At 43.9% G+C, this 24951-nt stretch overlaps 1 protein-coding gene across 7 annotated transcripts in view; it reads right to left on the reverse strand.

The window, feature by feature from the left end:
* Positions 1 to 2288: 2288 nt before the first annotated feature.
* LOC115578796 (MAP7 domain-containing protein 1-like) overlaps positions 2289 to 24951 on the reverse strand; it is a 44246-nt gene continuing 21583 nt past the window's right edge. The window contains exons 3-18 of one of the 7 annotated variants that reach the window (XM_030411972.1): positions 23521 to 23589; positions 23289 to 23309; positions 19327 to 19490; positions 18383 to 18491; positions 17467 to 17571; positions 12228 to 12347; positions 11087 to 11211; positions 9400 to 9542; positions 8699 to 8937; positions 7970 to 8318; positions 7493 to 7673; positions 5267 to 5371; positions 5124 to 5174; positions 4967 to 5021; positions 4625 to 4882; positions 2289 to 2946 (exon numbers count right to left, since the gene is read on the reverse strand). In XM_030411972.1, the coding sequence (XP_030267832.1) occupies positions 2936 to 2946; positions 4625 to 4882; positions 4967 to 5021; positions 5124 to 5174; positions 5267 to 5371; positions 7493 to 7673; positions 7970 to 8318; positions 8699 to 8937; positions 9400 to 9542; positions 11087 to 11211; positions 12228 to 12347; positions 17467 to 17571; positions 18383 to 18491; positions 19327 to 19490; positions 23289 to 23309; positions 23521 to 23589 (2105 nt within the window). In that variant the 3' untranslated portion in view covers positions 2289 to 2935. Of the gene's footprint in view, positions 2947 to 4624; positions 4883 to 4966; positions 5022 to 5123; positions 5175 to 5266; positions 5393 to 7492; positions 7674 to 7969; positions 8319 to 8698; positions 8938 to 9399; positions 9543 to 11086; positions 11236 to 12227; positions 12348 to 17466; positions 17572 to 18382; positions 18492 to 19326; positions 19491 to 23288; positions 23310 to 23520; positions 23590 to 24951 lie in introns of those variants that run through there. The other 6 variants (XM_030411970.1, XM_030411971.1, XM_030411976.1 and 3 more) reach the window with 6 other exon arrangements.

Raw genomic sequence — 24951 nt, forward strand, 5'->3', positions numbered from 1 at the left:
TTTGAGCCAAGTCACTAAGAAATTAAACATATCAAGGTAGACGAGAAATCAGAAGATCACCAAAGTCATCAGGCTTCATCCTCTGGGGAACATGAATGTCTGTACAGAATTTCAGGGCAATCCGTCCAGTAGTTGTTGAGATACGGCGGTCTTCACCAGAGTCATGACAGTCGTCGTACTGTTGTACTGCACCTGTCTCATCCAGGTGAAACCAGAGTTACGAGGCACTCCCCCGCTGATCACACACACAACAGAACACAATAGAACCATGAGTTGCGGTGCAGCTCTACTCGGACAGACGAGTAAACAGGGTCTCATTACTCACAGGATCACAGTATCGTACATTGAGTAAGCTGTCTAATTACAAAGCTGCCGTCAGACATCATGTCCTCTCCTCTGGTGTCCGTCCAGAATCACACCTCTGCACCAAATGGCAGCGTGGTCACACTGAAACAAGCTCCAGTGTATTCTGTTAGACACCCGATACGGTCGCGACCCGGTGACAGATGCACGGAGCGGCTGCTGCTGCAGCGAGAGTTCAGGTCGAGGACAGAGCCACTCGGTTGCTGACAAGAGCGACCACAAGGCCTCTAATATTTGATTGCTACATCAGAGCAGATCTCAGACTCACGCCTCTGATCCTTCAGCTGGACGACACTCAGAGCCGTCTGAGGTCATTTCTCTTCTCTGTGTCACTGGACGCCAGACAAACACACTGAAAACAGAGGGATCCTGTTAAAGTCTTCATTCTGTCAAACATTAAATCCTGTTCCCAGAGACTCGAACTGGAGAGTGTATACTAAATATTTACCTTCTTCTTGCATATTTTGATGTAATGCTGGGTTTTATCTCCAGCTGCTGAGCATCGTTGAGCTCCCGGGTCAGCCAGCCGACCATCGTCCAAATGATGCTCGAAGGACAGAGTTTTACTTCAACAGGGCTGAGTCCGACAGCTGTGGCAGCTGAAGCTAACCACAATGAACCTTCTCTGACCTTTACACAAGTTAATAGGTACAACAGTGTTATCAGTCTGTCTGTAACATACACAGTGTTTTACAGACATCTTATATGAGCTGAGGGGGAAATTATTCGTGTGCATTAATAGAAAATGATCCAAGAAAGTTAAAAAAATAAATAAAATGTATCAAAAGTTGCATGAGGATTCATTCAAAATATAAATCAGCTAATAAATGATGGATTATTCTTATTCTTATTATGGATAAAGGGACCTTCACTCTACTCTTACTCCTCTGCTCAAATTTACTCTCTGGTTAATGCTCGGAGGATGATGACGATCTTGAACATGAATTATAATTTCTTCCTGTTTTTAATTTCTAAATTACAATCATTCAAAACCGCCTAAACAGTTTATATCCTTGTGTTTCCGTCTCACCACAGATGTGTTAATGGTTGTAATATTCTCATCTTCCTGTTGCCTCGGACCCCCAACAACCCACTCATGGACCCCTGCCGGCCGGCGGACCCCAGTTTGAAAACAAGTACTTTATAGTCTGTGCTGCCACCCTGTGGTCTCTACCAACATGTTGGTTAGTGTTTGTGATGCAGCTGAGGGAAAATGTGTAAAAGTATCTGTATAAATGTAAAACTATATATTACACAATAGATTCAAAAGGATGTATCACTACTTTAGTCACATTCAGCTGTAGCTGTTCAAGCCGGGTCAACTTTTATTTTATGTACAATTATATAGTGAAGTCCAGTTTCCAGCCTTCTGAGGGGGTCACGAGATGATTAACTGCAGAGGAAACACGAAAAAAAAGTAGGTTTCGCTACAAAACTCTGTTGTTATTTTGGGGTCTTTTCACTTAACTTTATAATTGTTCATCTCTGGGCCTCTAAAAGTGATTTAAACAAAAAAAAAAATTTGAGAAATTTTGTCTTAATATGAGTTTTTAACGAAAACTATTAAGTTGAGAGGTGACGAGTAACTAAATCTGTCTGATAAATGATAATAACTGAAGGCTAATGATGTCAAAAGTACAATATTTCCCTCTGAGAACCAAAAATACTCAAGAAAAGTATACAGCAAGTACCTTAAAACTGCACTCAAGTACAGCATCTGAGTAAATGTACTCTGATACTGTCTTATTTCCTTGTGATGGGATTTTATTTGCATCTTTATGATAAAATCTGTGCAGATTAAGCACAAAATCAGGACCAAACACCATAATTTGAACATGGCTTTGTAGTTTTTCTTACAGATCTCTAGATGTCTGATGTTCTTTGATGCAGACGGACGGACGGACAGACGGACACACGGAGCCGAGTCCCTTTCATAAAGCTTTATTTCACAGATCCCCCGTAACAGGAGGCCGAGGCAGCCGGGCTCATTATACATTTACATACACTGTCTGTGGCCGGTCCTTACGATGCTCCCCCGTGTTAAATAACTCAATAATTCAAGACGAAAACAACAAACACACACACGCACACACTTGTTCAACTTAAGGTAACAATAACAATATCGTAACGACGGTAATAATAACAACCATTGTCAAATATTATGCATTTTCCAGGATCTTATACTGTATCTTCTAAAACTTTTGTTACACAGTCAGTCATCTTTAAGGTGCACCATAAAATCTGCATGTGACGTTTCAGTAAAACTTGACAAATGCTGCACCAGAACACGCGGTGAAGACAGAGAATACTTGTTGTCGTTTTTTTTTAATATTTCAGATGAGTTTTTTTTTTCTTTCTTTCTCCAGGCAGAGTTTTTTTTTTTCTTCTTCTTCTTCTCCTCGTCGTCTTTGTCCTCTGTGGCAGATGCTGTAGATGTGAGTTTTATTCAGCGCAGTTCATCGTTTGTTTGTTTGTTTGTTTGGCACACTATTCTTATAAGCCGCTGTGGTGTGGCATGAATCTCGTAGCTCAAGCTGAGACATAAGGCGCGTCTCCATGGATGTGTGGGGACTCACAGGACCTCTGCAGGGAGACAAAGACAAACAGGTGAGACCGGACGGAAACCTTCTCCATCATGTAAAATGTTCATTTCTTAAACGTGGAATCAGAACTTTATTATTCCAGCAGGTTAAACGTGAAGATTTTCTGCTTTTCTTTGTCATGTATGATGTGAAACTGAATATCTGTTGGTTTTGTGCTCATCGTTTAATATAACTTTTTATGATGTTTTTTATAAAAAACAGACGAGATCACTTTGTTTTATAACATCACTTTTTCCAGTTAATGTGCACACGTTGGGTTTATCTGTATTCTTGAACACCTTTCCTCTGAGACGCGTGATCAGTGCTTTCTCTTTTTATTGTGTTACGTCCGCACTGCGTGCGCTTGGGTCCGCTGTGGGCGTCATCTCTTTGTTCCTATATGGTTCTGATCGTTTTTGTGTTCGCGCGGTTCGTACACGTGGGATCCGGAGGATTTCTGATTTCTTTGTGCGCCCCCGCAGCGGGGGAAAAGCCCTTTTGTTTGTACACACAATAAGGAAAAGAATGTCTTGTCATCTCGGGACTGTGGTTTACAGAATATCTGATCGAACTTCTACACCCAACTGGCTTTGGATTTAACATTTTTACCATTTCAAAAGGCACTTTAAGAGCAACAGAGTCGTCTTTTTGGGGGCCTTGTAATTAAAAGATAAAGGTTTTACCACTGGAAACATTTTGATGATGACACTCCTTTCATATCGGCCCAAAAACCCACTTACACCCACTAACATCTGGCTTTTGTGTGCAATATAAATGTTAATTATCAGGATTAGATCCGGAGCCTGCAGTAGTCACAGGTGCTTATCGCCTCGGCTGTGATGTGAACTCACCACCAGACTGAACATCCTCTCCGTCACAGCATCTCCTTTACGATTGCTATGACGTGTTTTGACATTAAGGACACTAGCTTGTTATAATCTTTCCATCCGTCTCCTTCAAGTAGCACTCAAACATTGTTTAGTTTGAAAGACAGACTGAAGTTAAAGATATTATAAAAGTAAGTAGCAGTAAGTAGGTTGTGGCTTCCGTGTGGTCCGAGCCATCAGCTGCAACTCTCTCAACAGAGATGGGAGAGAAGCGAGATGTGTCACTCCTCCGGAAAAAACTAATCTAATTCAGAATATTCTTGATTAAGACTTATCAAATCAAGTTTTAATCAAATTTCCTCTGGATGTATTCTGGCGAGGGTCATGATCTGCTGTTTTCCACTCCTCCCTGTTTTAATTGCGCAAAAACACGGACAGGAAAACTTGTCAGCTGATGTGGAAAAGATTAAATTCCCTATTTTTAACAGGTAACCCGCATTTAAAAAACCTGCGTACACACACTCGTTTTGGTGTAAAAGCGGTAAAACTGAATTCCGACTTTGGGGTCAGGACACTTAAAGCCGTGCTGATATAAGTAGGAGGGGTCACAACACAGAGGGTTATATTTTTCTTGTGAAATACTGAATGTTTTCAGCTGTTTCTGCATTTACATGTCCTTCAAATGAAACAACATAGGAAGAACAAAGCATAAAGTGAAACATTTTATTACTTTTTGTTATTACTTTTTCTATTACTGTTTTTTCTTTCCATCGTGTTTCATTTAAAGGACTCTGACAGACCTAAAAAGACAAACATGTAAATTTTTTCAGACGTCAGTGTCCGTCTCTTCACCTGCGACATGCTGAGGCTTCATGGGGCCTGTCTTCATCAGGAACGGCTCTCCGCCCTCGAACGCCAGGATGGGCTCGCTGACCAGCCCGCTCTGAGTCTGCGTCTGGTTCCCGCCGTTGTTCAGCTGGATGATCTCCTCGAAGTCAGCCGCCTCTCCGTTGGCTGAGACGCCGTTCTGGTGGGCGGCGGGCTGGACGCCGTTTACGACGGGCGCCGACGGGCTGAGGACCGCTGCGCCGGGACTCTGCAGGTTTCCAGCTGCAGCAGAAATAAATAAATAAATTTGATTATTTTCAGACTGTTTATACGACAGATTGACGGAGTTAAAGATGTGACTCTCACCTCTACTGAGCTCTGTGTCCTTGCCGTTGACCTGTGGAGAAGCTTTGACGTCCTTCTGCGATTAGAGAAAGAAAAACAAAAACACATTTGTTATTTCCAAAAAAGAAGGAGAGGATGTTTATTTTCTTCCAGCTAGTTTGAAAAGAATCACACAAACCTTATCTCCTGCATCGCTCTTCCGGGTCCTCTTCATGATCTCCTCGAGGCGCTGTGCCGATCAGACAGGGAGATCACGTCGTTAGCTGCTGATGTTTTTCTCAAAATAGAGGAAATGCTGATGAGTGTCTGAACTGAACTCACCCTCTTCCTCTCCAGACGCTCCTGCTCCTCTTTCTGGAAGTGCTTCTCCCTCTCCAGGCGCTGACGCTCGGCCTCCTCGCGGGCTTTGGCGTCGGCCTCCTCTTTCTGGAACAGGAAAACAATCATATGAAGATGGTCCTGTTTTTGTCCTCATTTTGTCCCTGTCTAGTTCACAGACGCGTTGATACGAGCAGTGTGTGTTGAGTGTTGGACATTTTTGTCTCTACGGCCGTATAAAGGCTGCACTTAGCCTCTCACTGTTTACTGTTTTCTGACAGGAACTAATACAGACTACTTCTTTGTTGTCTGTGGAGAAAGTCCCCAGACTCCCTTCAAAAAATAGCTCAAATAAGAGTTGTTGCACTGGGACAAACTTTATGAACTCTGTGAAATGCTTTCTATGAAGTCGTAACTACTTGTGCCTCCTTGTTGATTCGGCATTAAATGTAATACATTGGGTTGTTTCTTTCCTTGTAAAATGCATCAGCTTTTCTTGGCACTGCTGCACCAGCCTGTCTGTTGAACACACTGTTTCAAACCATTACAATTTAGACTTAATATACAAAAGAAGAAGACATCAAATCGTCAGGCTCCCCAGGCCCCATTCAAAAATCGCTCAATTTTGTGATTTGTTGCGTCAAGAGAAACTTAATAAACTTTGTGAAATGCTGCCTATTACTAATTCTTAACAATCTGGGTGTTCTTGTTAATTCGGCATATGTTACACATGATGATATTTCTTTCAATGTGTTTTTTTTTTTTTGTATTTGCATCCAGAGCAGGGACGTGAGATCCAGATGCATGCTAACACCAGGTGTGAACTGACTTCAAACTGCAGCTATTAGTTTTTTGGCACAAATCTTGAACAACTGCACACATTTTCAGACAGTCAGAGAACTCCAACTCACTGTGGAAGGAAGTCTCCAGACTCCATTAAAAAAATCACTCAGTTTAGCAGTTTTTTTTTGCATCAGAGAAACTTTATGTGCTTTGTTAAACACTGCCTGCATTAAATTCTTAACTATTTGGGCCTTCTTGTAAATTCGGCAAACGTTAAACGTGAAAGTAATTCTCTGGACCACCAGGGGGCAGCACATGCTCAGTCTGTCCTGCAGCCTGGAGGACAGGGTTGATATTATGTGAGTAACTTACACGCTTCACCGAGTATTTAGAATCAGTACCAACCGAGCGGATGTTAAAGTCAGCGGTGAAAACAGAAATTACGACATGTGCATGAATCCCGTCTGTCAACTATTAGAAAACTGCTGTCCGACCACAGTGAACGGACTTCTGACTGCAGCTATCCGTTTAAATTTTATGGGTACAAGTCCTCATCTGCAGACACTCGGAGAGCTCAACACTTGAACTAAATGAGCTCTAAAATATATGAGGGCCTCTCAAGCCCGGAGCGAGCGAGCTGTCAGGGTGGAACAATGGTCTGATTGAGGGGAAAATGGGAAAAAAGGCTTCAGGCCCGGCGCACACTGACGCTGCTTATCCGACTATCAGCCCGCTGCAGAGCCCAGAGTACGAGACGGAGGCAACTCAGGACCGTCACTGTCACAATGGCTCCCTCAGCCTCCGCTCATCACCATTATGGAGGTCACCAGCTGGCATCGGGCAGACAAGGGCCCTCTGACTTGCCGGGCTCACGCGTGACACACATCGCCCGTAACAGCGGCACATATTCTCCTCTGCTTTAATCTGCCCAGATGCTAGACGGTCAGGGGGTGAGCGAGTCCGACCGGGGCCTGATGTTTGGCCCCCCCGCCTCCCCGCACCCTGCCGCCGACAGCTCAGGCATCCTCGTATCCATTAATCTGCCCAGATGGTAAATGGGCTTACTGCGTGCGGGGATCACAGGGATTCATGTTGGTTAATGGAAAATTAGAGCGTAAAGTATTTACAGTTCAGAAGGACTGATCATGTGTCTCACTGAGGACCTGGACAGTGAGTTCAGTGAAGGGTTGAGGGGGCTTGAATCAGTGCGTTCGAGGAGTAAGCCTGCATGATTCTAGAGAAAATGGACATTGGAATATTTTGGTTTCCAGAGATGCTCACTGAAGGCCCCTAAAATGTAGAGAAGTCTGTGCATTTTGGACTGAAGCTAGCATTTCTTCACCAGCAAATCTTATGTGTATTAGTTGGTGTTTTCCACTGTCACCATGGATACGAATCACCGGCCATGACGAATAATAATAAGGCCCACGTTTCCTGTTCACTGACCTGTCTCTGCAGCCGCTCGTTCTCCTCCTGCTCAGCCTGGGCTCTCTGCTGCGCCTCCTTCTCCTCCTGAGCTTGCTGGGCCTCGTCCCTCAGACGCTGCTGCTCGGCCATGAACCGGGCCTCCTCCTCCCTGCGCTTCCTCTCCTCCACCTCCCGCGCCATCGCCTCCTCGCGAAGGACCCTGGCAAGAGAATACACATACTTTATTCGCAGAAGGTGGTTACGCGTGAGCTGACACTTTCCAGGAAACCCCAGAGGAAATCGCTGTAGCGAGGAAAACTACCGGGCAGGGACAAAATGACTTTATGTTATGATGCAACGTAATGAAACGCCTGCTTAAAAAAGGTGTTTTCTTATTGCAGCGCTGTTGTATTGGATTACATCATGTTGTCAAGAGTTCCTGTCTTTTTCGTTGAAACTAGATATTTTCAGCAGCAGCATCGACAGACTGATGTTGATCTCGACGTGACGGCTGACCTGTTCCTCTGCTCCTGCTCCAGACGCTCCTGCTCCTCCCTCTCACGCTGCTCTCGGGCTTGTCTGCGTTTCTCGGCCAGGGCTCGAGCAGCCTCCTCCGGGTCGTTGGTGCCGGCTGACGGCCTGCTGGTCGGAGCTGCCGGGGTGGAGGCGGCAGCAGCAGCAGCAGCAGTAGTGGTGGTGGTGGTGGTGGGTGCAGCAGAAGGAGCAGGATTAGCGGCAACGGCAGGAGAAGCAGCCGAGGCAGCCGGCTCTACGCTCGGCACCGCTGGAGAGGCGGCTGATACAACCGGAGGGCTGAGGGAAGGAGGTGTGACCGGAGCAGAGGACACCACGATGGCAGGGACGTCTGTCAGAGAGGAGACGGAGAAGCAAAGACACAGTCATGAGGGGAGGAAAGATTCAGGTTTATAAGGAACATTTAAAAATATCAGAAAAATAATAAGAGGAGAAACTCCTGCTGCTTTTACATAAAAAGAGGATAAAGCCTGACATTTATCACCTTAAGGGCATTATTTTTATAATAATTAATTGGTGTTATAATTACATTAATTATTATAATTATTACTGTTGTTCATATTAATGAATTGCTGCCCCTGCGACTGCGATATTCTTCTTGACCACGTTGTGATTTTGTTCATATTTTGATGAGCCCTGGAGTAAAGTCACACACACACACAAATGTCGGCCAAATCCTCGAGGTCACCTTGAAAGCCTGGAAACACTCACTCTTTTTCTCCTCGGGGCCGGCGGGCTGCTGGGGTTCGTGGCCCGTTTCCACGACCGCGGTGACCGCCGGGGGCTGGACCCGGGCCGGCGTCTGGGCACGTTTGGGTCTGGTCTTGGTGCCAGGAGGAGGAGTCTTCTTGCCCGCGGGGGTCTTGGAGGCTGCCGCGGGAACCAGCGGGGACAGGGGCCGGCTTTTTGGGGCAGCGGGTGATGGAGGTCTGTTTTTGGGCTTTGGGGTGCTGAGGGGAAAAAGAGAAAAGGGGATGTGATTTCACAGCAGCGCAGGGAAAAGTAATGAGGTTCGCAGTGCTCCACATAAAGCTCATATCTAGGTCATGTGGAGGAGAGGAGCGACTCGATCTGAAACCCCACACTCGGTCGCCATCATTCTTTGGCTGTAAGGGAGTGTAACGTGAGAGGAGGAGATACAGGAGCCATCTTTCCCTCCTGTGCATTAGTCGGGGAAAACCCCCTTTCTGCTGCTGGCAGAGCGTCCACCGACTGCTCACTGAAACTTTTCCAGCAGCGTCTCTTTTGGTAGTTAGATTATAGCACCTTGAACCATCTGTCAGACATTAACCTGCTCCAGGGAGGAAACACGAGGAGAAACGAGCTCCCTCTCTCGCGCTGCCAGTCCTCAATATTAAATCAATTAACATTTTAGAGCTATGAATACAGTCTGTCCGGGAAATGGATGATACCTGGTCTCCGGCCGGGATCTCGTGGTCGTGGCCGTGGGCGACGCCGTCTGTCTCTTCTTCTGCACTTTCTCCTTTGTGATGGCGATCTTCTCTTTTTCATTCGCCCTCTCCTTGTCTTTCTTCTCCTTCTTCTTTTTGTCCACCTTGAAGAAAGACAGGACAGTAATCAGTCATGACCACAGGCGGAGGCCGACGCTTCTGCTTCAGATAAAGGCCTTTTGTCAAACCTGAAGATGTCATAGAGGCTCCTCCCAGATCACATTATAAGACGAGAAAAACTATCTTCAGCCTTGGCATGACAATCCGTTTTCTCTTTCACATGCCACTCATGAAAGAACCCTGAAGCATTTATTTATTTATATAGTTTTTAAAATAAGCCACTGACAAGCATGTAAGCGTAAAACGAAGCACAGAACAACCTTATCATTTATTTGTTTCAGGTAATCTGATAAACGTGAGTTCATATCTGCCTACTTAGCTGCTTAATGCTCCATTATGTCTACAAGCTAGAGGCGAACAGAGTCTGTCTTCTGTTTGGTGTTGGGCAGGGTGGGATTTTAGAGTTCTGTCACGGTAAAACGATGCTGACAGGAGCAGCGAGAGCAGGACAAAAGAGTAAAAGTGAAGCCACGACAACGAGCTGGAAGAGGTTAAAGAGCTCCACAGCCACCTTAACGTTACACATAATCATTTAATCTGTTGTTCATACAGATTTGATCAGGGGGTTTAAAGCTTTAGGTTTAGGTTTCAATCGGACAGTTCACCCCCATCATGGCTATTTTTGTGTGAGTTGCTGAGTTTTGGAGATTAGGAGGAGCTATTAAAGATCCAAGTGGTTCTCTTGCAGGACCCGTACTCTGCCTCTAAATTGGTTTGCATCCATCTTTTTTGCACGATGAAAGCCTCGACAGCTTAGTCGTCGTGGCATTCAGTGCAAAATACATCCAACAAGTTTTTCAGCTGGAGAGGGCGAGAAAAGCGGCAAAGTTCATGCATAGGCGCCTTCTTCCCATTGGAAAGACTGAAGACACCCAGCCTGTCCGCTCTGCCTAGCGAGCCCAGAGACACTATGGCAGCAAAGAGCTGCTCTGGAGGACGAGTAACCCCGAGTGGAGCAGCAGAAGACCGGGAAGGAGGACGAAGAGGTCGGTGTGTTTACTGGGGAAACTACATCTCATAAATGGCCATATCGTAATGCAACCAACGTAGGCGTCCATAACAACGTGGCATGGATATGTCTTCTAAAAAACACTTGAAAACAGCAATGTCAAGATCCACAGGCCACGTTGTGAGCAGTTCACGTAGAAACCATTTTCTTTCTACCGAACTACACCCACCAGTCGTGTCACCACACAGAAGGAAGCGTGCATCTACTCTTGGACAAGACAGTGGCTGAGTAACCTAACACAGCTAGCAAACATTACAGCTCAGCTGAAGAGGACCCCGTTATTATAAAACTCTGCAAATCACGAAATCTAGATGCTTAGACAGGAATACAGGTAAGAGGAAATATAGGTATTTATGATTTTGTGGTGAAATGTCCCTTTAGAAGGTTTGATGGGTCATTTAAGATTAAAAAAGATGGAAAATGAGTCTTGAGCTTCCAAAATAGTTCATCCTGATCACTTCATTAAAATCATCTATTCACAGTGTGCTTGTACGTATGAGAGTCATCATGTGTTCTTACCGGTGTGGAGTTTCGTCGGCGCTGGCGCTGGGTGATGTCCGGCGTGCTGGCGGAGGAGACCCTCCAGCGCTCGGCGCTCTGGTGCGGGTGGTGATGGGAGCTGGCGTTCAGCGGGCTCGCGGAGGCTGAACGGGAGCAGTGGTGAGAGTCTGAGTAACACATAAACATGCAGAGAGCGGCAGCAGGGCCGAGGTCAGGGCCCCCGGCACTCACACATACACCATGCAGAGTGATGACAACACGCCTCGCAGGGAGGCGGCAACATGCTGCGAGACATCGCTCACATCGGGAGGACAGATGAAGACGTGATGGCTGAGGAGAGGGAGACCGATTTTACTGTTTTTAGATAGAATCTCAGGTTAATTATCTTTTTATTGTTATCCATTAGTGTCTTTTGTAGCTTTAGTATTGTGTTTTTTTCCTGCCATCATAAAACCAAACCAGATTATTACAAAATCAGTGTGGAGAGAATAAAAACTTAATGACTTTTCCAGGATTTTAATGGTTGTAGTTGCTCCCCAGTGGACGTCTGATCCGACAAACTTCAGCGTGCCGTTTTCACTTCGCGCTGACATTTGTTTGACTTCACATTCAATCAATTAATCCAGCACATAATTGACAGATTAATCGACATTGATGATAAAGGTTAAATGCAGCCTCATCTTCAATCAAACCAAATGTCGTCACAGGGTTTTACACACAACATGAGCAACACGCATACATGACGGGAGGTGAGAAGACGAACCTGAAACACGTTATTTATAAACCAGAAATGCCAAATATTTGCTAGCTGAATATATTTTTTGCTTCTTTTTTCTTTTTAATTGAATTGTGATTAACTTTTTGGGTTTTTTTGGATCATCAGTTGAGCAAAAATGAAGCTAAGAAACTGGAATGTTTATTTCTTTAACATTTACTTTCTTACATTTTTAGATTTAACAAGTAACTTGACAAACAACTGACAGATTAATTGGTATCAAAATAACTGTTAGTTAGTCATCATCTATCTTTCAATCAAACCAAACATCAACACAGAGTTTTATATGAATCATAGGGATAAAGATTTAGAACGGTGAGCACACAGAGAAGAGGATTGTGGGTACATTGGGTAGGAAGATCAGGTCGGGTGTCTCACACTCACGAGAGTCGCTGTTGTTGAGGAGGGTGGCGGCGCTGCGACTGCGGGCCAAGAAGGACAGCGTCGGCGTCATGAGCCGCTCCACGATCCGGCTCTCCCACGGGCTGAGGCGCAGGCTGCGGGCTGACACAAGAGGGCGCCGTCAGTTACTGCCAGAGCACACAGGTACACACAGGTGCTCCACGCAAACATCGCAACACAAACCCTCGCATCTCCTGCACACTGTCGCTCAGGTGAACACTCGCACGGCAGGAGGTGATTCAGTCCTGCAGCACATCCTCACAAACACACACGGACACACACACACCATGAACATACTGCCGCCGTCTGATGCAGAGTGGAGTTTACCGTTGCCTTCATGTGCTGCGGGAAACATCTAAACTCAGAATTTAATTCTCCAAAGTAGGTTATGAGATTACAAAGATAAACTTTGCTTTTGTCAGAGGTAAATAAACACTGTTGCCTCGTGTTTATTCATCCAGACAAACAAACCCTGATACATTCTACAAACAAAGAAGCAGTGTGCGTCTCCTGAAAAAATAACAGACATGAGGAAAACGCAGGAGTCCACTGTGCAGATCGTTCCAGCGGCACATGAATGCACACTTGATTGTTAAAAAAAAACATTTCTCAGAGGCGCTGGAAGCATTAATAATCTCATCGGCTGATTTCGACATCAGGAGGAGGAGCCGAGAAACCCCAAATTTGACATAATAACAAAAAGAAATGGAAAGAAATCAGTTTTGCGTCTGTTTATTGATGAAATTCGTGATTTTGGAAGGTGACCAGGCTCTAACTGATGGAGTAACTAAAGATAAGTTAATTCAACTTATCTTTCTTCACAGCTTCCCGGTAAAACAACATTGCAGCATTCTGTTAAAGTGGATAATTGTTTAAAAAATGCAATAAAACAGAAAGAAAACATAAAATGGCTCGATACAGCTCATCCAGCATATGTCAAGTCTCTGGATGTATGAGGCCATTTTTTGTTTATATGTTCATCTTTCTGTTTCTTGTTCTGTTTTAAAAGAAGTCCCCATCTACTTCGATTGTTTAGGAGAATGTCTTTTGGTCTACAGAACTTCAGCTGACTTTCCTTCAGCATTGGTTTGATTAGACTGAAGATGAATTTTCATCGTTGAGTGAACTTCTCCTGTAACTTGCTTCCTTTGTCAGCGAGTGTGACGCTTTCTCTCTCTCAAATACACTCAAAGAACCTGCAGGTTTGCTGAAAATCTGATCACAGATCTGGTCCCCGATGGACCCATTTTAAGTGGCGTTATTCAGCAGCTAACTCGGTGATACCAGATGTAAACAAAATAAACTCTATGTCTCTTTCTTGAGTTTCACCCAGTGAGGTCGAACTCATCCAATGACGCTATTGCCACGGCTAAAACGTCTCTTTGTTTAACACAAACTCCAGTCCGCTCATCAGACGCTCTCAAACATTCAGAGGAGTCAAACAGGATGAACGACTGAACCTTAACCCACGTGTCACACACAGCACCCAACATTAGACAACGACACACACGTTAATTCTCAGTACTTACCGCTCAACAACACACCACACAAGAAGCCAAAGTGTTCACTGTTTACTCGACCTCACTCAAACCCAATGCAGTGCAGAGGCCCGCCATGACATTAGTGCTGTTTGTTCTATAAGCAACACACACACACACACACACACTCTCCCCTGACTGTAACACCATCCCGTGTCACACTGTGTGTGTGTGTGGCTGACTGTTATTGAGTGTCATGGGATGAAAAATTCCACATATATGACGTCCAACAGCAGCAGAATATAATCAGATGCATTGTGATGACGGGTGGAAAACACACACACACACACACACCGAAACATCAGTCTCTCATGAGTATAAAGCAAACTTGATGTCAAGATAAAGTTGCTTTTAGTCAGAGGTCGGCGACATCTTTGATTCTCGAGGAATCAAATCAGTCTGAAAGTTTTATTTATTATTTACATAAATACGAGAGAAGTCTCTTCACATAGAATATCATCATACAGAGGAAGACAAAGCTCAAACGTCTTCAACAGTAACCAAAAAGCTAAATAAAAAAACATGGAAGCCTTTTCCTTCAATTAGTTTAAACTTCAGACCTGCAGACGGTTGTAGAAAGTAGCACATCTACTTTCTTACTATATTATCTCCATGTTTTCCTACGTTATTCTTAAATGTTATGACATTTTGGAGTTAAATTTGCATCTTTTCAATCCACTACATTCATTTAAAAGCTGTAGTTACTAGTGAGATTACAAATTAAAGTTTTAGTGATTCCTTGATTCACTTTCTTGCTGAGAGTAAGATGAGAGGATTGATACGACTCTCGTCTGAAGACTAAATATGATGCAATAACCGGCTGGTAGTTAGCTTTGCTTAGCACAGACGCCTGGACCCCTGGAAATCGTTGGAACTCCCTGAAAAGCACCAACTCAATCTTTTAACTTATAGAAGAAGACTGGAAATATAACGTATGATTTTGCTCCCTTCAGACAGAGCCAGGCTGTTTCCAACTGTTTTCCATCTTTATTCTAAGCTAAGCTGATCGGCTGCTTGCCTTAACTTTATGATTAGCATATAAACATAACAAAACTCTCTGCACGAGAGACAATAAGTCTATTTCCCAAAACAGTCGAACTACTCCTTTAAATCAAACGTCTGGATTCTTTTTCTTCCACTGCTGGTGACTTGATATCACCAAGTGTTGTGTGCATGTAGGTTTTATTCTGCTCCTTTAAAAACACAACAGAAGACGACAGAAACATACAGACGGACACAGTATGCACCATCTCAACGCTGACATTCAACGAAACACGACAGCTGCTCCGCTCTGAGCGAACTTCCTGTCCTCTCACGACAAAAAACTTCCACTGACAACATGCTGCACAGATATTTAGTGACAGCTCGACTTCCTCTCAATGCTCTTTTGCGGTGTATGTACACAAAAGGTATGCATGACACCCATCAACACACACCACACGTACACATGATAATAGTGCAATCACGACGGCGCTGCCTGTAACGCCACGACACGATGCGAGGGGGTCTTTGTACAGTTTGTGAAAAAAAATCCCAAACAGTCTTCATATAATTTCTTATGTAACATCACATGCAGTCACCTCCGCTGCACGTTGGCCGGATCATTTTAACGACATGTTTTATGACTAACTGATAACCAGACTACCTCCTGTTGCTAGGCAACCGTCGTTTCCCTCCTCCTCTTCTCTCTCAAATGCGGCAAGAGGAGGCCGAGCCGAGCTGCTGCCTGCTGATGGACCGCTCACCTGGAGGTAGATTGATGTCTGGGTCCACAAACGTCATAGCGCCGACATCACTACCCCTCCCTCCCCTTCCCTCCCCTCCCCTCCCCCCACCACCAGACTGTTACTGGTACACTGAGCAGAGCTTCTCCCCAGGCCACGAACACCAGCTCTGATATCGACCCTGGCTCTGCAGAAATATGATTCGGCTCCAATTTGTCCTTTCATGTTCCCGCAGTATCGGAGGATCTGTATTAGTAACGATCGAGCTCCAAATCTGAATCTCTTTTTTTCTGTCGGGAGGCCGAGAGCCGAGCTGCTGATTGCACTGTGGGTGATACGATCTGTAATGACATATGTTATGAGGCGCGACGAATCTGAGATGAAGACAGAGCTGCTCATGTACATGTGGGGAACTCAGGAGTCGAGATGAAATGAGTTTGATACAACAAGTTAAGTTAAGTTAAGTTAAATATTTATCGTAATAGAGCAGCTGCCACCATGACTAAAAAGGATCTGCTCAGTTTCTTGTTAAAATATGAAACGTTTCTCGTTTGACAAGATCCCTGTTGTGTTATAAAAATGTATTTTTGATGTTATTTTTACACATTTTCCTCATCTTCTTACAAGAGACTTTCTCGTTATTAAAAAAATGGACGTTAAACAATAAATTGTAACAACTTCAGCGTCAGCGAGACCTGATGAGTTTACCTAACTGTATGCGCAGTGGTTTTATGGTGTTAAGGAGTTGGGTCTGTGTTTTTCTGTAGCTTTCCTGGTAAACACACCAACCTCTTTGGTTTGGCGCAGCTGCAGTGTCTCTGTGCTTGTTAGGCAGAGCGGACAGGCTTTGTCATCAACGACAGTAATTTAAGAGTCTTTATGAACGCTGGTTGACAAAAGAAGCTATTTGGAAGAATTGTGGTGAGCATTTTTCACAATTTTATGACGTTTTATTGTCTAAACAAACAGATTCATTGATAATGAAGATTATCCTTAGTTGCAGCCTTACATTGTGCACCCGTTAGCATGCTAATGTTAGCACCATCCAATGCAGCTAGCATGGTAGTAAGCTGTTGTTTTTTTCTAACAACACACCAAGTTATGATGTTAAAAAGTCAAAAGTTCTAACCAGGTGTTGCTTTTGTATTATTACAAGATATTTTGTGATACAACAAGCTAAAGTGATGTGTTTTCAAATAGTGTGCGGTAATAAGGAGAAAATGTGTCAGTGAAACATTAAAATAACTTGTTATAACATAAAAGGAATTGTGTTACAACAAGAAACCTTTAATGTTATATAATATAATAAGAAACTGAGTATCGACTGTCACGGTGGCAGCAATAAGTTAATGTAAATAACTAACCAAACAAAAGAGGCTTGATCTCTATAGGAATAATCAATTTAGACAAGATAATACATAAAAAACAAAACATAACACAATGCAAGTGCATTAAGTTGCTCTTACTTTCATTTGCAACAGTCACACTATTATATCCACCACCACCACCACCACCACACCAAACCACCGACAGTAGAGTGCAGGGGGACAACCAACAAAGAAGGTGTTTGTGACGAGATGTGAACTTATAAACCTATGAAACACCGAAAATATATATATCACAAAATATGGCTCAGTGATGTCGATGTGAGAGGGAGGCTGATCAAAAATGCAAAGGAGACTCAAATCAATGACAACCACCAACTGAAAACAAAAAATAAAACCACGATGCATACGAGACCGAGAGCGTGATAAGAGGAGGGAGTAGGTGGTAAAATGACCAGTCACCAAGCACAGGCAGGCAGGCAGGCCACCAGAGACGACAGTTATAATAATAATAAAAGAAGAAAAACCAAAAACCAGATTAGGAGGGGAGGAGGGAGGGGAGGTGGAGGGGGGGATGAAGAGGAAGGGAAGGAGGAAGGAAGCCTGGTGGACATTGACGTCGGGTCGTCCTTACTTCTGTTGGGGGAGTTCCAGAGCGTGGCAGAGGACTTGGACAGCCTGTTGTTAATGACAGGGTCCACCTGTCTCGGCAAGTTGACCGTGGAGGCCGAGCATCTGCCTGCACCGGAGAGAACGCAACAGACAACAACTGTTCACAAGGCGGCCGGGGTGCAGGCGGCCCCGGCTGAGGAGCGATAAAGGCTGCCCTCGGCCTGCATCTGGAGGAGACTCACCATTTCTCTGAGGAACAAACTAGCTTCCCTTTAACATTCAGGAGGAGATTAATCTGAGTTTAGTTGATTTTTTTTGCGGGAAACGGGGGAGGAACTTTGAGGAGAGCGTGGGAAGGGTGTGGTATAGTTAGACATCACTTTACTAAACGCTTCCTTCTGCTGCAAAGAATATCACACAAGCGCTCTCTCTCTCTCTCTCTCTCTCTCACACACACTCGGGATCTTTCACGCTTGTCTTGACCTCAGCGTCACGGGTCCGACAGAAGCAGCCGTCACATGTGCGACACCACAAACAGGCCAGTCTGAAAAGAGGGGAAGTTATCTCGCAACTCTCTGAAACACACACCTCACACTTCTAACATAATGAAACGTGTGCGTGACAGCTACCTCGCTGCTTCGTCCCTTCTGCCTCTTTGATCGCTGTTAAATGGAGACAATTGGTCGGACATGCGCTGAGGAATTACAAAAGTTTAACATCCTTAATGACTCTCTCTGCCTCCGGTATCCACACCCTTCTGACAGCGAAACCCTTCACCAGCTATTTCCCTGAATTGCATCAGTTGGACCAGTGAGTCACGGTCTGTGCAGCCCCGCTCAACTTGAAGCCTCTGAGTTTCAGTGAGGACGTGATATATGATATATATTCATGTCATTGAGTTTTTTTGAGGTTTTTGGTTGTTTTGTTTCGAGACTCACTTTCTCTGCGGGAGGTCTGGTTGAGTCCGCCTGCCCAGGACCACCTCTGCTGGCGGATCTCTGCCCACGTCTTCTTCGTCGACCTCTTGATGGCTGATTCATATCTCTCCTGGAGAAACACGCAGTCAACACTTAGTCAGAGTATGCAAACAGGTTATTTGACAGTTTAATGTAATACAATTCAAATGCAGAAACAATAATATTTAAATGTATATTGTTTTTATTAATGTGTTGGCTTATAATAGCAAATCTCTATGCTGGAATTACACATGAAGAAAGACGGCACTAGCAGCCAGTTAGCTTAGCTTCACATGAATACTGGAAAAAAGCTAGTTTGTCTGCTGTTTTTCTAAAAAAAACCAACAACAAATAATTTCCACAAGAATTACTCAAATTAATTTTCTGTTTGTGGAGGAAATAGCCGTCTGGTAGAAGAGTTTACACCATGTGTGACTTGTGACAAGGACGCACAAGAAAACCATAAAATAGGCAAAAAAAGTGTTGAGCACCACCGCTGTGATCAATAGCTGTTAACTCAATTACAGCCAAACAAAAATCTGCACTTCAGACCACTGGAAAACTGGCGGCATGCCTGTGCTTGGCATCACGACTGACACTCAAGATGGGATGAAATCCTTTTACACAGGCAGTTTTCCAGTGGTCAAAAAACTGCACTTAGCTATCAGGCTTGTATAAACACTGGCACAGAGCGGATTTTTCCTACCCTGACTTCAATTAACGCTAAATATTTTGGAGAGCAGGACGTAGATCTTTGACCGGCAGTAAAAGAAATCTGTTTGTTATTGAACATTTGCCCGCAGCCGTGATAACATCAATTACAGCCATATTAGCTCGGTGTCGATACTCAGAAAACAAGCCTTTAAAATTGTGTTGGTTTTGGTTTTGAGCTGCTGCATCTGGAGTTAAACTCTGCGTTGTCCGACCTTGTTCTTTTCTAGCTTCTGTCTCTGTTTCTCCTCCAGCAGAGCTCGACGTTTCTCGGCCTTCAGCCTCTGTTCCTCCAGCTTCTTCCTGCGGTCCTCCAGCTGGCTCTCCCTCAGGCGTCGGGCTTTCTCCTCCTTCTCCAGCCACTGGGCCTTCTTCGCCGCTGAGGGTCGTCGTCACAGAGAGAAAGTGGTTAAAATTCATTCAAAGAAGCGAGATGGAGAAAGAGTGAGTAATGAAAATGACAGCAGAAAGTTAGAAAAAGCTGCCGAGGATCACACGTTTGTCTGAGAGCTTTTCTGCCAATTCTGTGTTCCAAAGGATGAATAAAGAGTTCAGCTACAGTTCACAGCAGTTTTTCTGCTTTTGTTTGGAAAGATCCAGCACTAAAGTTGCATGAGTCCTCTGGTGATCATGAATATTTGTACAATTTTTTCAGCTATACATTTTGTAGATGTGGCAATTTTTCAATTGATAAGTTAAAACTGTGGTGCAAGAGCTGATTCGGGATATCACTGAAATTGGACGATTCATCCTCTGGGGACCATGACAATTTGTAGGAAATTTCATGGCAATCCATCGAATTGTTGTCGAGACATTTCAATCAAAACCACATTTAGCAGGAAGCTAAAGTCAACAGGATTAATCATCTGGGAACCCTGAATGTCGGCAGTACTTCTTGTATATGACAATATAAATAACTTGATAAATAAAAGCTTTGATGCTGCTGAAGAGTCAGAGAATCAATACAATTGTATGATTCATCGCCTGGAGATCATGAATATTTGCACCAAATTTCATGGCAATCATCAATAGCAAGACATTTCAAAACGTCTTGTACATGACGTGACATTGTACTTGATAGACTAAAATTGTATGATTCATCCTCTGGGGATCCTGAACATTTGTACAAAACTTGGCTACAATACATTTTGTAGATTTGAAGATATCTTATTTGTTAAATAAAAGCTTTGATGCAAGAGAAAAGTCAGGGATTCAATACAATTGTATGATTCATCCTCTGTGGATCATGAATATTTGAAAATGTTGCCAATACCTCATATAGATATGGATATATTTAACTTGATACACATAAGCTTTGATGCTGGAGAAGAGTCAGGGAATTACTAAACTTGTATGACTCATCCTCTTGGGATCATGCATATTTGGACACAATTTGGTGCTAATAAATTTTGCAGATTTGGAGTTATCTTACCTGTAAAATAAAAGCTTTGATAAAAGGAGGAGAAGAGTCAGAGAACTACTAAAATTGTATGATTCATCCTCTGGGGAGCCTGAATGTTTGTGCCAGATTTCATGGCAACTTGTCCAGTGGTTGTGAATAAAGTGACAGACCGACATTGGTATAATTTGATCCATGGCGCTTACGTTGCTAAAAGTAGCTAAAGCTATTAAAAACCCACATAATCTCATAATATAGCATTTAAAGACATGTATTATTTTACTCCAAACTTTACATCCAACACTGTGTAATCACTTAAACTCTTGATAAGCCTCCACCATCGACATCCAAACAGCACGGGTGGAGCAGATGGAAGACACTGTGTTCATGACACTTTAATCCTGATAACAGTAAATAAGCAGAAGTCTCCTGCTGTGTTTTACAGCAGCCTCCAGCAGATGCCAGTTTGTCTTTGCACATTCGCTGCTGTGGCTCGTTTCTTGGAAGGAACAATTACACAGCAATCAATCCTCTTAAATCAAAACGTGTTTGTAAGCCTGTAGATTCAGATTCCTTTACTCTTACATCTCTTTATATAAGTATAAAAAGGTGAAATTTGTGGGTTTCAGCTCCTCGACATTGTAGCAACAACAGCAACAAAAGCAGTAAAATAGCAGTAAATAAAATGTCAAAAATGCAAAATGAATGGTGATATTTTGGGTTACATGCTGCATCGAACCAGAGACGAGGCGTGTTCATATATCACCTCATCATCCGTGTGTTAGATGGCATGGGAAAAAAGTTTTTAGTGGGTTTATCTCAGCAGCATTGTTAGGCGAAGACGTGTTTTGTATTTAGTTCGGTATTTTGCGGCTCATCTTTTGCTAATGAGCCAGAGAGGCGCACAAGTCTGAGCCTCGCTGACAATAAGAAAGCCTCCTTCATTCCTCCATAAATCCAATTCGTGAAAAAAATCCAATTATGTCAGCATTCTGTGGAGCAGGATTCAAAAGTATGTCGGTTTAATGCTCGTCAGCGTGCTTTCCCACATTCTTACTCTTGCAGAGGTTTACCGTGTCACAAAATATTTGGTGCACATCTGCTGTTACACAACAAAAATGTTAATTTTCGGATATATTTGTTTTTTAATGAACCTTTAAAGACCTGGACCCTCCTGTATTTATTACTGTTGATTCAGGATAGACCCTATTTTACATTTACCATTAGCAGGATAATAAAAAACAAACGGAAATCACAATTCGGTTTTAGTTTTTGTTCTTTTTCCATTTAAAAGGATTTACTTGGATGTTGTAGACTTCCATCTGACCTTTGTTCAGCAAGATGCAGCTATTTATTATAAAATGACCCTCAGAGCTTTTCATTGAAAACCAGCTGTAGTTGATATGAGTATTCTATGTCACGATTATCCCTCCAACAAAACTGCAAGTCACGACATCATCCATCGCCCTGAAGGAAGAAGCTACTTTAGTTTCCTATTCAATGCTGCAATGAATCAATGCTGCAGAACTACGGCGCCCATGAATGCCCAAACAAGACACGTGCGATACCAGGAGTGCACCTATCCTTCGCCGTACAAAGCGATACAGATTTCAGAGCTAAAAGACGTGCACCTGAATGCACCATGACGTCTCTCTACGGAGATAAACGACACCGGAACACATCGGAGACGCTCGGCGGAGTTTTTCATTAAATGGCCTGTCAGCGTGGCGGAGAGCCTGAGGAGATTTCTCACCGAACGGAAATTACGCCCACAATAGGCGCTTGTCAGAGTCTGTTTCTGACTCCGACATTTAGAATCTAAATCATGAAAGCTGTGACACCACTGAAAGGCTGAAAAACTCCTCTATGCATGAGTTTTTAAAGCGCACGGAAAGGATTAACGGTTCTGAAGTTTGTACACGTTTTAGCCCAACAGATATTTTCAGGCACTGCTGGCTGTCTAGGTCTTTAAGGGTTAAGGGATAAACGTACAGTAAACATCATATTTCGTGACCTACATGCCATTATGTGCATGCTGTTTTCAAACAAATTGCATGCTCCACTTGAAAATGGCCCAAACATGGTACCGTGTAATCACAGACCGCAGGAAACTTATCTCGGAGCAACTGAAGCCGAATAAACCTCGACTATTATCGGCGAAGGAAAAAACAAAACAGCAGAAGTCCCCTTTAACTGCGCTGCTGCGTGACCACATTACCGATGCTAATGAAAGTAGTAATTAAATCTAATCTGTCCGAGAGGCCTGGTCTCAGCTCGCGCTAATGACGGCTCATTTTTCACGCCCGTGGGACGTCTCTGCAGGAAAACACCCGCCGAACCGCCCTCGGATTGGCTGCTCACGCTCTGGCCTACATCAACCGGGTAGAAACCCTCCGTGTTTGAACTCCAGATATCGTCTTTCATGTCTCTGGCGTAGCACAATATTTTCATAAGAGAGGAAAGTTTCATTCCGGAGCCGCAAAGTCAAACCATGATTATAGGTGTGGGACGTGCACGCTGGGTGGGAATGTAGACGAACATGAAGTCAAATTTAAACACAACATGAGCGGATCGTTGAGGGTTCACCGGGTGCAGCGGTAACCCCCCCCCCCCCCCCCGAATGACGACAGAAAAATAAATATAAAACATAATCGATTGATGGAGGGAGGAAGAAAAAAGGCGAGGAGGAAATGGAATTCCCATCACAAGTATGATTATTCCCAAACGGCGTGAGGCTGCGGACGCCAAGGTTTTTTCTTTTTTTAGTGAAGCCCTTACCTTGCAGCTGAGTTTGCTGTTCTGAAAGCCATGCGAGGAGAAAAAGACGATAAGAGACGACAACAACCGTCAGTCACGTCAGAGCAGAGTGACAGAGGAACGTTAATACTTACAGTAAGAGAAGAGAAGATGTTGCATGCTTTAAAGTTGGTTACGACAAATTCATGCATCACCGGCAGGAAAATCTAATTTGTTTGAAGTTAGTTTGATATTTCTTGATTTCACTTCTCACCGATGTATCTGGCTCGTTCCTCTCTCCGCTCCTTGGCGAGTTTCTGTCGTTGCTCTGAGGTCATCGAATCTGTCGGGGAAAAGAAAATATAGAGTTTATTCGATGATTCTCCCTTTTTAAACCTGCAATAACTGATGCTGTTGTTTCCTTTGAAATTGGCCAACTTCTTCACATCAAAGATCTCAAAGATGACTCGAATTTGTCTCAGATTTCGGGTGAGGAGCTCTGAGCGGAACCTACGCTCGTTCCCATCAGAGCGAGTCGGTCGAGGTGGTTCGAGGTGTTCTCCCTCTAGAGGTTTTCTAGGAACGGCTCCAACTGAGAGGAGACCCGAGGCAGACCCAGAACACACTGGGGGGGGGGGGGGGGGATTACATGTCCCATCTGTCCTGGGAATGTCTCGGGATCCCGTCTGAGCTCGCCTGCTGCTGCCGCTAAGACTCAGCTCAGAGGAGGAAGCGACACACATGTTGTGGTCGCAGCATTGATAAAGTATTTAAAAATTGCGTGCGACATCTTGAAATAATGTCACAGTCTGAAGTGGAGCGGCAACTTCAGTGGATCATCCAGCGCAGCAGGGACGAGTCTTTGTCAAATTGAAATTAAATTCTCCATGTTTATTGTGCTGTTTCACTTTTAGAGGGTAATTCACCAAAATGATAGTACAGACGGGGGATCAGTTAAAGGTGGTCCCGGGTTTTAGTTCAGTTATTACAAACTAGGACATTCAGACCTCTGACATCGACTGGAACACAGAATTTGTTTAGCATTTTGCTCTTCGATTCTCAGCAGCATGTTTTATTGTTGCCTGCCTTTATGTCAGTGAAACTGAGCTTTTTCTGACTGGGTTAGAGTGACTTGGTCACTCTAAATTGCCCACAGGTGTGAGCGTGAATGGCTGTTTGTCCCCATGTTGACCTATGTCAGCTACAATTGGCTCTAGCCCCCCGCGACCCTGATAAGGATGAGCAATTACAGAAAATGGAGGGTTATTAAAGCTTGTTTTTCTTTTCTGTCGTCTGTCCTGCAACTGGATCCTTTTTGGGAAACTCCGCCGCATTGAGAGACTCTAATTGCAGCGCGTTGATTTCACTTTAGGAAATTGTACAAATCATAATATAAATAGTTTTTGTATTTTGGCTGAGGTCAGCCTTTAATATGTTCCAGATGCTGGTATAAAACTCGATAAAAAACTTGTGTAAGCGATGCAGCTAACTTTGTGTCCATTTTGCAGTTAGTAATCCTCTCCCTCATCTTTTCATCACCACTGAAGACAGGGCCGTCTCTTTTTTACGGCGTTCTCTGTCCTGATTGGATAAAGTGGGCACACAGATGGGATACAGGTATCTCATAGTAACACTTAGAGCAGCGTTGATGTATATGAAACCTACAGACTCATCACAGAAAATCCCAGAAGCAGTCTTCTTCAGG

Source organism: Sparus aurata, chromosome 3, assembly GCF_900880675.1.
Source record: "Sparus aurata chromosome 3, fSpaAur1.1, whole genome shotgun sequence".
NCBI lineage: Eukaryota > Metazoa > Chordata > Actinopteri > Spariformes > Sparidae > Sparus > Sparus aurata.